At 41.0% G+C, this 15334-nt stretch overlaps 1 protein-coding gene across 1 annotated transcript in view; it reads left to right on the forward strand.

Moving 5' to 3' along the window:
- FAT3 (FAT atypical cadherin 3) overlaps positions 1-15334 on the forward strand; it is a 635693-nt gene that overhangs the window by 298093 nt on the left and 322266 nt on the right. Inside the window, exon 3 of the mRNA XM_044386515.3 lies at positions 868-1182. Coding sequence (XP_044242450.1) covers positions 868-1182 — 315 coding nt within the window. The remainder of the gene's footprint in view (positions 1-867; positions 1183-15334) is intronic.

Genomic DNA, 15334 nt, shown 5'->3' on the forward strand with positions numbered 1-15334 from the left:
TTTCTGTAGCCTGGGGTGTTTTGGGTGAGCGCTGTGAAGATATTCTAGAGCTGTGTGTTTTCTCTCTGGCTTTTCTGGCGGACATCAGATTTCCTGGTTGGCACTTGTTTCGGCCGTGAAATGGGAAAAGTGAAGGGAGGAGATCAGGCATTTTTCTGCTCCTAATTTAAAATGATTGTCCATGAGTAGCTCTCAGAGTGGCTCAGCATTTATTTAGAGCCCTCTGTAGGGTTCTTGATGGGGTAAAGATCATTCAGAAACCATGTTGGTATGGCTTCTTCTATCATTCTTTTGGAATAACTATGACACTGGATTTTCAGGGAAACACTGTGAAGGAAGCTTACATCTCTGCATGCAAAATGTTTTCCAACCTAACTGGCAAAAGAACATTTGAAAGGTCTTTTTCATTTTTGTGAATGAACAAATAAAATAATTTACCGTAGGAGAGCTTTCTTTTGCATATGAAGTGAACTCAATATCAGGTCACATGGAGATACTGACCTGACATTGCCCTGATTTCCCATGCGTCTTGGGAAGCGTTTTGACCTCTGTCCTACTCTCTTCCCATTGCTCCCTGTTGTCTTCTGTGTATGTGTATGTGTACATGTGTTGAGGTATGTCTTTTCCCCAAAATTCAAATAAAGTATTTGTGAATGTCATTAGACTTCTTAAATGGTAAGAGAGCTATTTAATATGGTTTTCAGAAAATAATTTTCTTACGTAAAGAAAAACATCTTAATTGAATTTGTATTAAGGATTTTTTTTATATGCCAAGATTACTTAGCACAACCCCCCTGAATTGAGGACAATTACTTAATGTCTTCCAGTTTTGCTGTAGCAGTCATGTTCTCTCTGCTTTTCTTTCAGGAGTCATCTCTACTGCAGACATTCTTGACCGAGAGACAACTGGGTCCTACTGGCTGACCGTGTACGCCACAGACCGGGGCGTTGTTCCACTTTATTCCACTATTGAGGTCTACATTGAAATTGAAGATGTGAATGACAATGCCCCCCTGACCTCGGAACCTATTTATTATCCTGTTGTCATGGAAAACTCTCCAAAGGATGTATCTGTCATTCAGATCCAGGCTGAGGATCCCGACTCCAGTTCCAATGAGAAACTGACATACAGGATTACAAGTGGGAATCCCCAGAATTTTTTTGCCATCAATACCAAAACAGGTAAGGGAATGCTCACATGACTCTTTTTTCGTTGGTTGTCCAGCTTTTAAATCCATCAGCCTGACACCTGCTTATTTATATTATTTTATTTTTTCCCTGACTTATTTTATGGTGTGGAGGACAACATTCTTTTTTTTTTTTTTTTTCCCCTGGGGTAGTTTCTGAAAAGGTGAGCATTCTACGTGGTATATTCTGATTGGAATGTTTTAACTTCAGCTGAACCAAGGTGAAGTGATCTAATAGAAATTAGAAGCTTTCCCAGAAAGCTTTAGATTTGCTTTTCTCATAATAATAATAAAAGTGGTTCCCAAGCCATTCTTTGTCTTTCTTGAGAAGGGAGTAACCTGGCCGATGCTGGGTTCTGTGGGTAAGATGGCTTTGTGACACCTGTATTTCTAGGAGCTTCTCCTTTGCTTGACCATCTAGCTTATTGTAAATGATCTCCTTTAAGCCTTAAATTTAAGGCCCAGATTTTTTGTGATTCCTATAGTATCCTTGAGTATAGTGTCAACATTTAGAAGAACTTCCAGTGTCTTGATTTTTACATAAAATGTACCACCTTTAAATTTTCAGGTCTTTTGCTTAAAAAACTTTCTAGAGATTGTACTGACAATTTGTTGGGTAAGGCTCAAAAGGGGCAGGTGTGGAGTTTGGTAGATTGCATTCCGAGACAGGTACATACACTGGAAGATCTCAGAGGTTCCTTGCTTTCTTGTGACTTGCCTTGTTTAGATCTGAACAAGAGAGTCAAACCATCAGTGAGAGTTGTGATAGTTAGAGTTTGAATTAACTGAAAGTTAGAAAAATGCAAAAAAGATGCTATTGCTGTTTCACCCTGAGCAAGTGAATCGACAAGTTAGGTTAGTTGATATTTGCTGGTGTGGACATACTCAGTTTTCGTAACAAACTACTGATGGAGTTGATAGTTATTTTTCCTTCCGTGTTTGTTAAAGAGGAAACATACAGCTGACCGCATGTATTTTATAAATGTCAGATTCCTATGAACATACTTGAGAGAGAATGCCATGTTTTTTGGAAATAATTGATTTTCTCTAATTATAAGTGGGTCAGTCATCTTGCTAGGCAGGGTCTCATGTGCTAACAGTGTTGAATCAGGATTTCACTTGCATTTTGTTATTAGACAAAGAGTGGTCGTCTTTTATCAGTGTCTGACTGAAACCTGCTGGAACTTGAAAGAGAAGAATCAGAGATCTGGAGGCTAGCTCAACCTTTCAGAGCCGTGTTACATAGGGGAAATTGCTTGAGGACCCTGAGGGACCGCTCACCTGTGCTAGAAACCCCTCCTGATTCACTTTCTCACTGGAACTAAGGGCTCTGGAATATGGTGACAGAGAAATGAATTCAGGTACTTTACAAAGGAGAGAGAAAAAGAGAGGGGGGAGAGAAAGAGAGAGCGAGAGAGAGAAAGAGAGGACACAGACCCCTCCCCCCCAAATGTCATAGTAAAGACGTTGAGGACACAGATGTCTTCACATTTCACAGTCCCTGGGGAATATGAAACACCCCTAGTCACCTTCAGCCTTCTTTGTAATTCCATCGCCACTTGAGTCATTCAGAGTGAGCCCATCACCTTCTTTTTGAGAAGTTAAAAGACATTACAGAAGGGCATTTTCAACTCTTCTCTCTCTCCTCTGATGACTGCAAATATTTTAGAATGAAGTCACAGGGAAGGATTTGGGTTGGATGTGAAGAACGTAGGCTGTATATTATATGCAGAGAAGAACATGTTACTAAAGCTCATGTCACTAAAGTTGTCTTTTAGGCAGATTTTAGAAGTTTCCATGAATTTTCAGAAACTCTTGTATTGTCGCAATTTAGCCTATAATGCATAATAAGAGCTTTAATTATATTTATAATTTCCCTGTTCTTGCCATAGATTTTAAAAAGCCATTTGTGCCAGGAATGGGATTTTAGACTTATTTTTCTAATTGTTTAAAAAAAATATAGAGCATTACTTTGTAATTCTCAAGCACATGATAAGAAAACACTGGATTTTATTGACTCACTCACTTATCATTTATTATTGTGCCTACTAGTTTCCAAACAAAATCTAGTAATAGTTATAAACTTAAGATATGGTCTAAACCTTCCTGGGACCCAAAGGTACATGAAATTAACAAAATAACTCATGTTTATTACACAGTGAAAGAGTACGATAATTGATTATGGTGGGTGAATTTCACTCAACATGGCCTTGGTGAGAGTGATGGTCAGGGAGTGCTTCATGGAGGAGGTAACATTTGGGATTAGAAGTCCTGGTTTTTAAGTCGCTGTGCTTTACTTCCTCGCTGGGAAACACCACTGACCACACCAGTGGGAAACATAAACCCAATCAGACATCCTGACCTCACCAGTTTTTGCGAACTTGGAAAAATTGTGGAACCTCTCTGAAATTTTTAGTTTTTACTGAGCCAGGATTGTTGCAAGGAACATAGGAGTCCTCTGTGAAATGCTTAGCACAGTGCCTAGAACATTGAAACCGCAACAAGAGGTGATACCCCATCCTGACTGCCTTACCTCCAATTGCAGACACATCATTCACTCTTCTTGGACCTCGCGTTCTTATCTGTAAAATGAAAATGACATTACGTACTTCATTGGGGGGTTACCCATGAAGACTGAAAGTTGTGATGTGTTTGAAAGTTGTTGATAAATTCCAAAGCTCTGAAAGAATCATGTTATCACTCTACTTCTTTCTATGGAGATTCACAGAACTGCAAGCCTGGGGTAATTCTTGTGAAGATTGTTGCTCTCATATAATGCTGCCTATGGAGCAATCTTTAGCCAGCTCTACAAACTCTCCACAGGGACACTTAATGCTTTAGCATTTCTTCCTGTCTTTCTAAAGCCATTTGTCCGAAATGGTTATGTTAATGTAACATTTTTTAGTAAGGAAGTGGGAGATGCACCCAACCAGTATATTTATTAAAGATCTTAGCTTTAGATTTTTTTTCAACTGGATGTAGACTCTAGTAAACTGACCTTTCATTCCTTCCTTTGTGGTAGAGCTGAAATTTATGGAGTTTTGTTTTGGCAATGTGCTCCATAATAAGCAAGATTTAAATGATTAATGTATGCTCAAATAATGTCAATGCTTATGGTCCACAGCTTGCAGCAGATAACAGATGTCCCAGACCCAAGAAGGGAGAGAAATTTCTCTGTTGAACAGTGTTCTCTACCCAAAATGCCATTTTTTTTCCTACCAGACCTAAAACCACATAAAATCAATAGTCTGGGGACCTTCTCCAATAATTTCTGTGGCTTAAGAGTAAAAACAAAAACTGTACCTCTGAGGTCCTTTCTGACCTGTACAGAGAACCCTTGATTAACTCCAGTCTGAGCAGTTGAATTCCATTCAGTGCAGCATCTTTGTGGATGTCTGCCTCCGCTCGTGAGTAACCGGAGCCCTACCCATGCATTCTGAGCCGGAGTCACCCAGTGGGCTGGTATTCACTTGCCTCTTTGGGTGAACAGGTACTCAAAATGCTTGCTTCCAGCCCTTGTAACAAAATCCAAGCTGGCCATGGATTAGTCATCCAGGCTCAATTGGGGAACAGGTGTGAGAAGTTCCTCTAGGGTTTTAGAATGTTTATTTTAGTTGTATCTATAGCATGGGAACCACTTAGCAGAGCGCAAGCATGCCAGCATTTAATAGAGCACTCAGTAGATGTTAGCTGTTGTTGCTGCTATTACCCATCATCCTGGAGTCCCCTCTAGAATAAGGTTTCTGTAAGTTGCACGCATAGTCTTCAGAGCACTGTCTTTGGAGGAAGGTGTACTTGAAAGGCAGCAGTGTTTTTCCTCACCACATGGTGTATAGCCCTGGAACCTTCCATTCAGGTTTATAATGTATATTATGCACTATTGTCTACCACTGCTGTTTCAGACCCCAGGTGTTGTAGGACGGCAGGCAGAACAGAAGCATGAGATAGTTTCTGCTTTCAGGGCATTTATTCTCATGGGAAAAATAGGACATACAAGGTACTTTTAGCAAAGAGTGTAAGGCAGCTTATAAGAAATAAGTGGTCAAACTCCGTGGAATATAAGCTGTGAACAGGGTAATATGTCAGAGGGGGGCTGGGGCAAGGACTTCCCAAATCTGAAGTGGGCCCTGAAGAATGGGTCCATCTGCAGAGAGAGTGAGCCAGAAAACTACCCAGGGAATATAAACAAGTTCAGCTGACCTTGAAAGCCCATCTGCTGCTACTTAAGCTAGTTTGAGAGGCATTATACCATTAGGAAAGGAATTTTAAAAGACTCATAAATGTCTGGAGTGTTGGAAGATATTAGAAGTAACAAATATGTGTATCTCTTCTCTTTCATGGGTTTTTTGTGTGTTTTTGTTTTGGTTTGGTTTGGTTTGGTTTGGTTTTTTTTGTGGGTTTTTTTTTTTTTTGGTGATTTTGGATTTTTAAAAGTCTTGGATTGTATCTCTTGCTTTTGAGAGGCCAACTTAAAATAATATTTTCAGAGGGGACAAAACATACATAATTTCCCTTTGCCTCTGTTAAACATACAACCAGGATTGGCATACGCTGCATTGAGAGCCCGTGTCTGTGAAAGTGATCCTTGCTTCTTCTACAGCTTCTGCTGGTCGATTATTTAAGGCATAGGCTTTCTGAATTCCTTCCTGCAATTGTGATGTCTCCCTTTGACCCCCCACGCTTTGGTCACTGGCATCTCCACCTGTGTTTGAGTGGTGACGAAGCTGAACTCTCTTTTACTTTCTGTGAACATCTTGGGATAAACCTGACCAATAGATGCTTTATGTGTGGGTAGACCAGCTGCCCTGCCCACCCGGTGGGTGGAGAGGCAGAGATCCTCTTCAAATGTGTGTCTGTTGCAGGGACATCTCAAATTCTACCCTCATCCATTGGTATCTTTGGATTTAGACATTTTTTTCCCTATTATAATGGGAGGGATAGCTTATTAGCATACTGGATGTCCTCTGTTTTTTAATCAACTCCAGATACTATTAACATGCCTTTTGGTGAATGGTAGAAGACGTAGCGTTTGGTCAGCAGGAAGGGTAACAGAGGGAAAAGTTGAGACCACACTTCAGCATGATAATAATCACCTGGTGGTCTTATTAGGCGGCAGATTGCTGAGGTGGAGCCTGATAACTTACATTTCTAGCAAGTTCCCAGGGGAGGCTGATGTTGCTTCCCCAGAGAGCCTCGTTAGCAAGGCTCTAGACTTTAGTACCCCCAGGAAACGAAAGAGGGAGGTAACATGGTGCTGAGACAAGCAGCTGAGGACAAGGTAGCCCACCTTATAATTTATCCATGCACTCTTCCCTCACAGTGCGGGAGTTTTGAGGTGTGACTATGAATTCAAAGTGCTCTCTTTACCCACCCCCAAAATCAGCTCTCATAACCTTGCTTATACTTTGTGTTTTATGAAGTGGAGACAAATGAAAATCCAGTCACTTTAATCATCCATGAGGAAAACATCACTGATTCCTAAGACTGTGGTTAATAAAAATCTGGGTTATGTAATGTTTGGATGCACTTGTATTATATCCAAATATGTGGAAAGAAGGGGAAGCTGTTACTAAGTGAAGGTCAGGCCTACTTTAATGAATAAGCGAACATTGATATTAGTCTGTCATCATAAAAAAGGGTTAGTTCGTAAGATAGCGGTACTCACGAATAATTTCGTATCTTCAGTAACCTAATCCTTACGTTGATGCACAGCCCTGTTTGGTGGTAATCTGCTTAGGAAACTACCTTTTCCTGGAAACCAGAAAGAAGCCTTGTTTGTATCAAACCAGAGCTTAAAAAGAAAAAACACACAAGGTGAGGGACAAGGGTACAAATATTGGTGCTTTTTCTTCAGCATGAACGCTGTGGAAACCTCTTGTTACCGTCTCTTATTCCTTATTCCTTCCTAATGGAAAGCTAAATTCTCCTGAATGGGTAGAAATGGCCGCTAGATGATGAGCCGATATTCATAAGTACAGGCACAAAGCAGATAATGTAGCGAATGAGTATGTATGAAACTGTAAATCACCCTCGCTCCTTCTTTCAGCCATGAAAGGAGGCCTTGTCCTATAGAACATTAAATTGTGTTCGTTTAATCCAACAAGTCCAGTAGAACAAATCGGGCTCATGCACATTTATCACTGGGGGGTTATTTAAATTCAGCAGTGACCTTTGCATCCCCGTGAGTGCGCTCCAAATGAACAAGGACAAAGGGAACTTTTCTGCACTGTCATTATGTTCCCGGGGAGGCTGTGGGTTTCCCTGTTTGATCAACTCACGACTCTGGGCTGGAGGCATGGGGGTGGGCTTCTGAGGGGGCAGAGGGCTTGGCCATGGCAAGGGAGATTATGCTCCTTCCTGTTGTGGCCTGTGGCTCTCCTTCCTGTGGCTCGAAATTGTCTGCATTGCTGGTTATGATTATAAATGCTAATTTCAGAGTTTCTCAACCTCAGTACTATTAACATTTTGGACTGGACAGTCTCATGGTGGGGGCTGCCCTATGCATTACTGAGTAGGAGAAGAGTCGTGACAGTCAAAATACCTCCTGGTATTGCTGAATGTCTCCTGGGGGTAAAATTACCTTCGTTGAAAACCAGTGAATGAATATGGAATAATTTGTAGGACTCTTTTCCATATGGGCCTTACCAAAGCATCCTGTACAAAACGAATGACTGGCTATGAAGGTGTGATGGTATTGTTAACCAAAAAAAAAAAAAAAAGAAAGAAAGAAAAATGTGTGCATGTCTACCTATATCTACATATATAGATATATATGCATACATATGTGTATCAATAATAAAATGAACTAAAACAAAAATGGGAAGAAATCTAGAGCTGCTTAGCACTTCCCTGTGACTCTAGGTTCTTTGTATTTTAAAGGCTCTGTGAATACTTGAAATCCAATCCATCAGGAAAAGAAGAACAAAATAATAACAAAACTTCAAACAGAATGAATGTAGGTAAAGTTATCCTCTTCCCTTCTCCTAGTATTTGGAGAGGATTTGGCTGTAACGGAATTGTCATTAGAGTCAGTGTTGAACAGCATTCTTCGGAAGATGGCATGAATAGATTATTTTTGAGGGTTCCCAGGTTTATTCCCTTGAAATGCTTACATAGCTCCAAATCCTGTTTCTGCTTAATGTCAGCCTTCTGATGGATAAATACAGGGTTTGTTCCTTCCCTGGAATAAAGGTGGTTGAAAAAGAAAAAAAAAATCCTTTTGACCTCCACTGAGGATTCTGTAGTCATGTACTTAGATGAAGGCTCTCTGAGGTCGTTGGCATCCCTAGTAAGTATGCAGTGTTCATTCACAAGCCCCAACCGACTGGTAGATTTGTGGGGACTTAGACCAGTGCCCAGCTCACCATCTTTAGATGCTACATAGGATTGGAAAGACTTAGCCAAGTGGGAACTGGTGACCCCATCAGTAACAGGAAGGAAATCCTTGAACCCCACCCCCAAATTAAGTCAAGTTGCAATGGACAGGACTGCTAGTTAGGCAACAGTATGTGTTTCTACCCATTTATGAGATTCAGATCTTTGCATTAATACAACTATTACTTGGAAAAAAGATTTTATAATGACAGTCAGGAATGGGGAATTTTGGCAAAAGGGAGAAAGGACTGAGCAGGCACCCCTGGAAGGAAGGGAATGATGCCACCGCCTGGCTGGGGACCCACCAGCTGTGTAGGTGGCTCAGAGCTGCCTCCCAAGGGACAGGATGCTGGTCATTCCATGTGGCTGGTGCTCAGCCTTCGGTGCTGCTCCCCTGTCCTGCTAACCCACCGAGGAGGGGTGGGGAGGAGGGGTGGTGCTCCTAGATATCTAGCCTGCCCCTGGGCTCAGCTGCTGGCATAGCTGCTGCTGAAAATTACTGAGAATTATTTGGGAGGGTGTAAATAAAGCAGATGATGCAGTTGTGTATATATATATATATATATATATATATATATATATATATATGTATATATTTAAAAAGAGATTGATTAAGGTCATAAATTTCTCTTTTATTTCTTCTATCTGGGCATTAATTCCACAGCATTAATTTACTGCATTGGTTTATTACTTTCTTCTGTTCTGAGAGAAACAGTGAATTTTAATTGAAACCACTGCTTGCTTCTCTACATTCTTCCCTGCGATTATTAGGGAGACCCCTGGATACTGCCTGGGCCTGTGCCTTTCTCTCCCAGGTATGGCAGGAAGGTGGGAAGAGGAACCTTCACCCAGAGCATAGGGCTGCTCTGTGCCCCAGCCATGCTGGTGTTTTCTCCTTTAGCTTGCACTGCAATCCTGGAAAGAAACTGGAGCTCTGGGCTCCCAGGCAATTTGTCAGGGTCACCCAGCTGGTTGGCGCAGAGCTAGGGTTTGTCTGATTAATGAACCCTAATGCTAAAGACAAAGGCTATCTGATTTGAAAAAATGGGAGCAAATTCAGTAAACACTTTAATGAGCCTAGAACTTTGGATCTGGGAAATTTTTCAGATGATTGTATAGACACTGTCAAAACTGGTGTACTGCGGGTTGAATTGTGCCCCCCCCCAAAGGTGTTGAAGTCCTAATTTCCCTGTGCTCATGAATGGGATCTTATTTGGAAATAGGGTCTTTGTAGATATAATCAAGTTAAAATTCGTCATACTGGATTAAGGTGGACCCTCATTCAGTACCTAGTGTCCTTATTAGGAGAGGAAAATCTGGACACAGAGACACTAATGCAGAAGAGAGCCATGTGAAGATGGCGATGTAGGAGTAATGATGCCACAAACCAAGTGATGTCAAGGACTTCCGGCAACCACCGGAAACTAGGGAAAGACAAGGAAGGATCCCTGCCTAGAGCCTTCAGAGGGAGCATAACCCTGCCTACACCCTGATCTTGGACTTCCAGCTTCCAGAGCTGTAGGTGAATAAATTTCTACTGTTTAAAGCCATCCAGTTCGTGGCACTTTGCTACAACAGCCCTAGGAAACTACTATAACATACAGTCTCTAGGTACGGATGGGAACATTGAGCTCTCCTAAGGGGGCGAGGCTAGTACACAGACCCAAGGGTCAGGGATTCCTACTGCAGTACTCTGCTTACTAGACCAAATGTTAAGCTTTCCAGCAATTTTTATGCTAGTCAAGCTTGGCTTTAGTTAGATAGTTTGTTTTTGGTTTGCTTTGCAGTACTTGTGACCTAGTTAAGTTTATTTGGGTAGTTCTGAAAGAGATAGGGGTTTTGATGAGACTGGTGTGACATTACATCACTCTAAGCATTTCAGGACTTCTGGAAGATCATCTTGTGATGATGCTTACATGCTCCTTGGAGCCCGTGGGACCGCCTGGAAGTTACTGTTGACTGGCATTCAGTGTCCCTCACAAATCGGGATATCATCAGTCTATTCATTTTGTCATTTCTCAGTCTTTTAAAGCTGTTTCTCTGGAAGCGTGGTTCTTTCAAAGCACTGAAAGTTTCCACGTGCAAAGTTACTACCAGATGAAATGTAGTCTCACCATTAACCTTGAGAGCTGGAAGTCCAGTTTTAGTATGGTTACTACTTTATATTCTGGTCTTGTCATTTTCTGTCATCTTTGTATGATTTCGTTCCTAGCTTCTTGACATTCTTACAAAATGGTATATGTGTTCCAGAAATCTATAAATTTTATTCACCTAGAGGTGGATTATTCTAGGAAAGCACATGGAAGTCTAACAAAATTCTGAAACCAACATGTACTAAGTTATTGATAGCAGTCTTATTAGGTTGTAACAAACTGACAGATGTTTGTTGAGCACTTCACCATGCGTAGTCAGAGTTAGGCTTCACTATAATGCTGGGGAGGAGAAAAGCCAAGTGGAGTGGTGCTCAAGAGCCTGGACACTGGAATCAGATGTCTTTGCGTCTGAATCCTAGCTCAGCCACTTCTTAGCAACGTGATGTTGGGCGAGTTATATAACCTCTCTGAGCTTCAGTTTCCTTGTCTGTGAAAGTGGGAGTATTTCTAGCAACTAATGAATTGGCTTGCCACCAAGATTAAATGAGTTAATATATGTAAAGTAGTTTAAAAAGTACTTAGCATGTAGTAAGCTCTCAATAAACGTTGAATGATGTTGTTTTCATGCATAGAGTTTTTTAGCTAAGTCGTCATGCACCTTGTATGATGAAGTCCTTAGGCAGTGGTATTTTTCCAAGTACAGATAATGCTTTACCTATAGATTCAGTAAGTTTTCATCTTGTGAGGCTGTGTCTCTCTGCCCTGTTGACTTCCATATATGTGACTATCAAACTTGTGGCTGAAAAGTGGGCTGCGATGGGGCTCTCTTAAGCTCCTAGAAGCCTCTCTCCCTATTTTAGATATGTCTACTTTCCAAAAATAAAATAGCAAAATACCTTGGAAAGAGCACGAGTCGCAGTAGTTGGGTTATCCAGATTTTTGCCCAGCCGTTGCCATTAACTCCTCTTATAACAAGTTTACCGCATGCTAGAGGCCTCAGAATCCTCACTTATAAATCAAAGAGTTGGAATAAGCGTCAAAAGCATCAACACCTGACTCACGTGCCGATACTGTTTTTTCCCATCACAGACATCATTAATCGATGATAACAGCCCTTTGTATAATGCCCACACTTGGCATCCATTTCAACCTAACACTGATGGGGACCTGGTATGAGAAAGGATATTTATTTGCTGTTGAGTTCCCTGAAACCGTCTCTACCTCTAACTAAGTCCTGGAGTCTATCGAGGTCCATGGCACTGTAGAGAAGGAAAGGGGGTGCTAATGGGGGAGACTGTATAGAAATAATTACCCAGGACTTGGTGACTCTGAGAACTTGAGAGGTGAAGATAGTCTTCACAGAGTAGATACGTTGTTGTAATTAACTTTGGAGATATCCGACCACCCTACCACATCAACCCTTTTCTCTGAGCATTAACCCGCGGTCCTTCTTTCCTTGACACTAGGATCAAGATTCTCTCTTCCATGAGTTTGTTGTCGGGATTCAGACATAATCTCTGGTTGTGGTGGACTTGAGAACTGTAGGTGAATCTGTCCCTCCAAAATTCATGTTGAAATGAAATCCCCAAAGTGATGGCATTTGAATGTGGGGCCTTTGGGAAATCATTAAGTCACCAGGGTGGAGCCCTTCCCTCAGGAATAGGCTTGACCGCCTTGTAAAAGAGACTCGAGAGAGATTCCTCTCCCTTTCTGCCCCACAAGGACACTGCTGGAAGATGCAGTCTTTAACCGAGGAAGTGGGCCCTTCACTAGACACTGAATATGCTGGCATCTTGACCTTGGACTTCCAGACTCCAGAGCTAGGAGAAATAAAAGTCCGTTGCTTATAAGCCACCCAGTCTATGGTATTTTGTTATAACAGCCTGAATGGACTAAGACGGTGGCTGTGTGCATGAAACAGCTGAGACACAGACAGACAGATTGGCTCTGATAGGCTTGATCCTGAAGACTTTCCAATGGCTGGTTCTGGCGTAAGTGAGACTCAGCTATGCTCTTTGCCCTTAGGTGTTCTAACATACCTTGTAGTAATAACACATAATTCTGCAATCAAAGCTTGAAATGGGTTTCTCTTTATGCAAAAAGGGCCATAAGAAGCTGTTGCTGTAGAAAGCCAGTCAGGAGAGAGGCTCAGAAGGAAGAAATGTTCTCTAATGATGGTTGCTGCAGAAAGGTTGAAACCTAGAAGAGGCCTGTAGATTTGGTCAGTAGGAGGGAGATCAGTGAAAGGTATTTGTCTTTATAAGACACCTTATTGCTGGGATTTTTCATCTACATTGGCCTGAACACTGACCATCACTTGTTCTCTCTCATTTATGAAATTCTGTGGGTCGTGACCTAAAATATTTGTGGTCTCCAGCATGTGCTTGGATTAAGCCTTGTCTCTCTTTATTAATAGTTCTGAGAAACATATTTACTGTTTTAAATTTTAGCTATAGGATTCCATAGGAAAATTGGCCAACAATTCTGTTAAAAGTGAATTATACTATTTTAGACAACTCTGCTTATCCTTAACCTACTAAACGGGATGTGCATAGGAACCACTTGTCCTCTAGGAATTCACTCTGTGAAATTCACTCAGTACACCCATGAGAAGCGTGGATTACTTCTAGGTTGGAACCCCATCTCATTCCCATACCAACCATATGGCAGTGGACAGGTTTTTAACTTCTTATGGCTCAGGCTCCCCATCAGTAAAATGGGGATACTAACTGAGTTGTGAGGATTAAATGGGTTAATGTGTTTTATAAAGCATTTAGCTTAGTCTTGTCAGTATGAAGTGTTTAACAAATATTAACTACTATAGTTATTAACTATAATTTAAAGCATTCAAAATTATTTCCTTTCAACAGAATTTACTTTCTTAAAATTTGGTGAAGAATATATCCGATTGAATGTGTTGGAGGTCTCAGATATATATTACATGTTTGCATTTCATGAGTGCCTACTATATACCGGGTACTGTGCTAAGCAGAGAGCATCCAGGGCTGGTAACACAAGGACCCTACCCTTTAAGATCGCATTGTCCAGAATCATGTCACCATCAACTATTTTTTATTGCTATTGTCACACCGCTTTAAAATGAAGAGATTAAGTAAATAATATTAAGGTTCTTTATGGGACTTTTTTTTGGCAATAATAAATGGTTATAATATTTATTGGTTGTTTTGGGAAGGAAAACATCTGACAACATGAGTGAGGAGATGTAAAATAAATCCATCACATGAGAAACAGACTATTACAGGCTGACAATGCCGAGCCTTCGCCAGTGCACAATTTTAAATATGGTGCCATTGCAGTTAAGCAAGACAAATCCAATTTTACCTCCTACCACTTAAGTTAATTTCTCTTCTCTGTAAAATTTCCTATTTTATGAAGACATGCTTCATCTTGGCTATGTACATACAAAATTGTTCATTTTTTACTTAGTTAAATTGTTTTCTGTCAGAGTGAGAAATGCTTTCCTCTTGAAGAAATGATGTTCATGCACGGGAAATAGGAGTATTTATTAAAATGGTTTATTACAAAACTAGATTTAGACATATTTCTATAATTTTTGTATTTAAGTAGTTTTAGTGCCCAGTGAAATGGCTTTCAGTGTAACGTGGGCTTTGACAGTGAGAGTCTCCAAGTCTCACTCTTAGAGTTTAATCAAATAGAGTTGGTGGGTTTATATTTACACCCATATGTTTAGAAATATTGGAAATGTTTTCAGTGGCTCTCCATTAATGCATTGCTGGGTTATAATGACTAGTGAATGACTTAAATTATCCTGGGCTTTCATCTTTCTCTGATTTAATAAGCCTTTATGGATTTTGGATTCTGCACATCGGCATGGGAGGAGCATAAGGAAATAGGAAGCTTCTCAGACCTAGAAGAACAAACAGGCTGTTTACAAGACAAAAACACTTCAACAAAGCCAAAACCTGGGTCGAGGGTGAATCCTGAGCTTGTCATTGAAGGTGCATGTTGAAATTGTAATGATAACTGGTACCTCCCGAGATGCGGGAATTAGACACGAGTGCTTTTCCCAGGTAACTGAAATTCAATATTTTAAGTGCCAAAACAACAGTTTAAAAAAGCACCTATATTTCTGTGCCACTTTCCGTAGTGGATTATCTGTGTCTTTCACTTTTCCAGCCTAGCATGCTAAGCACGATGATACACGCCGGTCTGGCATCATAGGCCACAACCACTGCAGTCATATAGGACCTGTGCTCAGAAGGGCCACCTGCTTGGTTTAATGCTCTGCTGTCATTGTCTGGAAATTCGTAATAATTTTTTGAACAAGGGGCTTGGCATTTTCATTTTGCACTGGGCTCTGCAAATTATGTTGCCTGTCATGGATACAGGGTTTCCATTTGGACTGTTAATTACTGTCTGGGGCCATCAAATGCAGTCCTGTGTGGGTCTCCTTACTTGCGCTCAGCTTGCCAGCTCTCACTTCTGTTATCAGGACTCCTCTCTCTTCCAGGGCTCTGCCTTCTAATTTGCTGCTTCTTATCTGCTGAGACATCATATAAATAAGGTATTAGAATAGTAAGTAGGTTGAGAACCAGTAGGCTCTGAAGGGTGACCTTGAAGGCTCCTCCCACGGAGGGAAAGTGCCACAGCGTCGGTTGCCAGGCTTTGTAGCATTTTTTTTCTGGGGTCCTATGCTCG

Source organism: Ursus arctos, unplaced genomic scaffold (genome assembly GCF_023065955.2).
Source record: "Ursus arctos isolate Adak ecotype North America unplaced genomic scaffold, UrsArc2.0 scaffold_22, whole genome shotgun sequence".
Lineage (NCBI taxonomy): Eukaryota > Metazoa > Chordata > Mammalia > Carnivora > Ursidae > Ursus > Ursus arctos.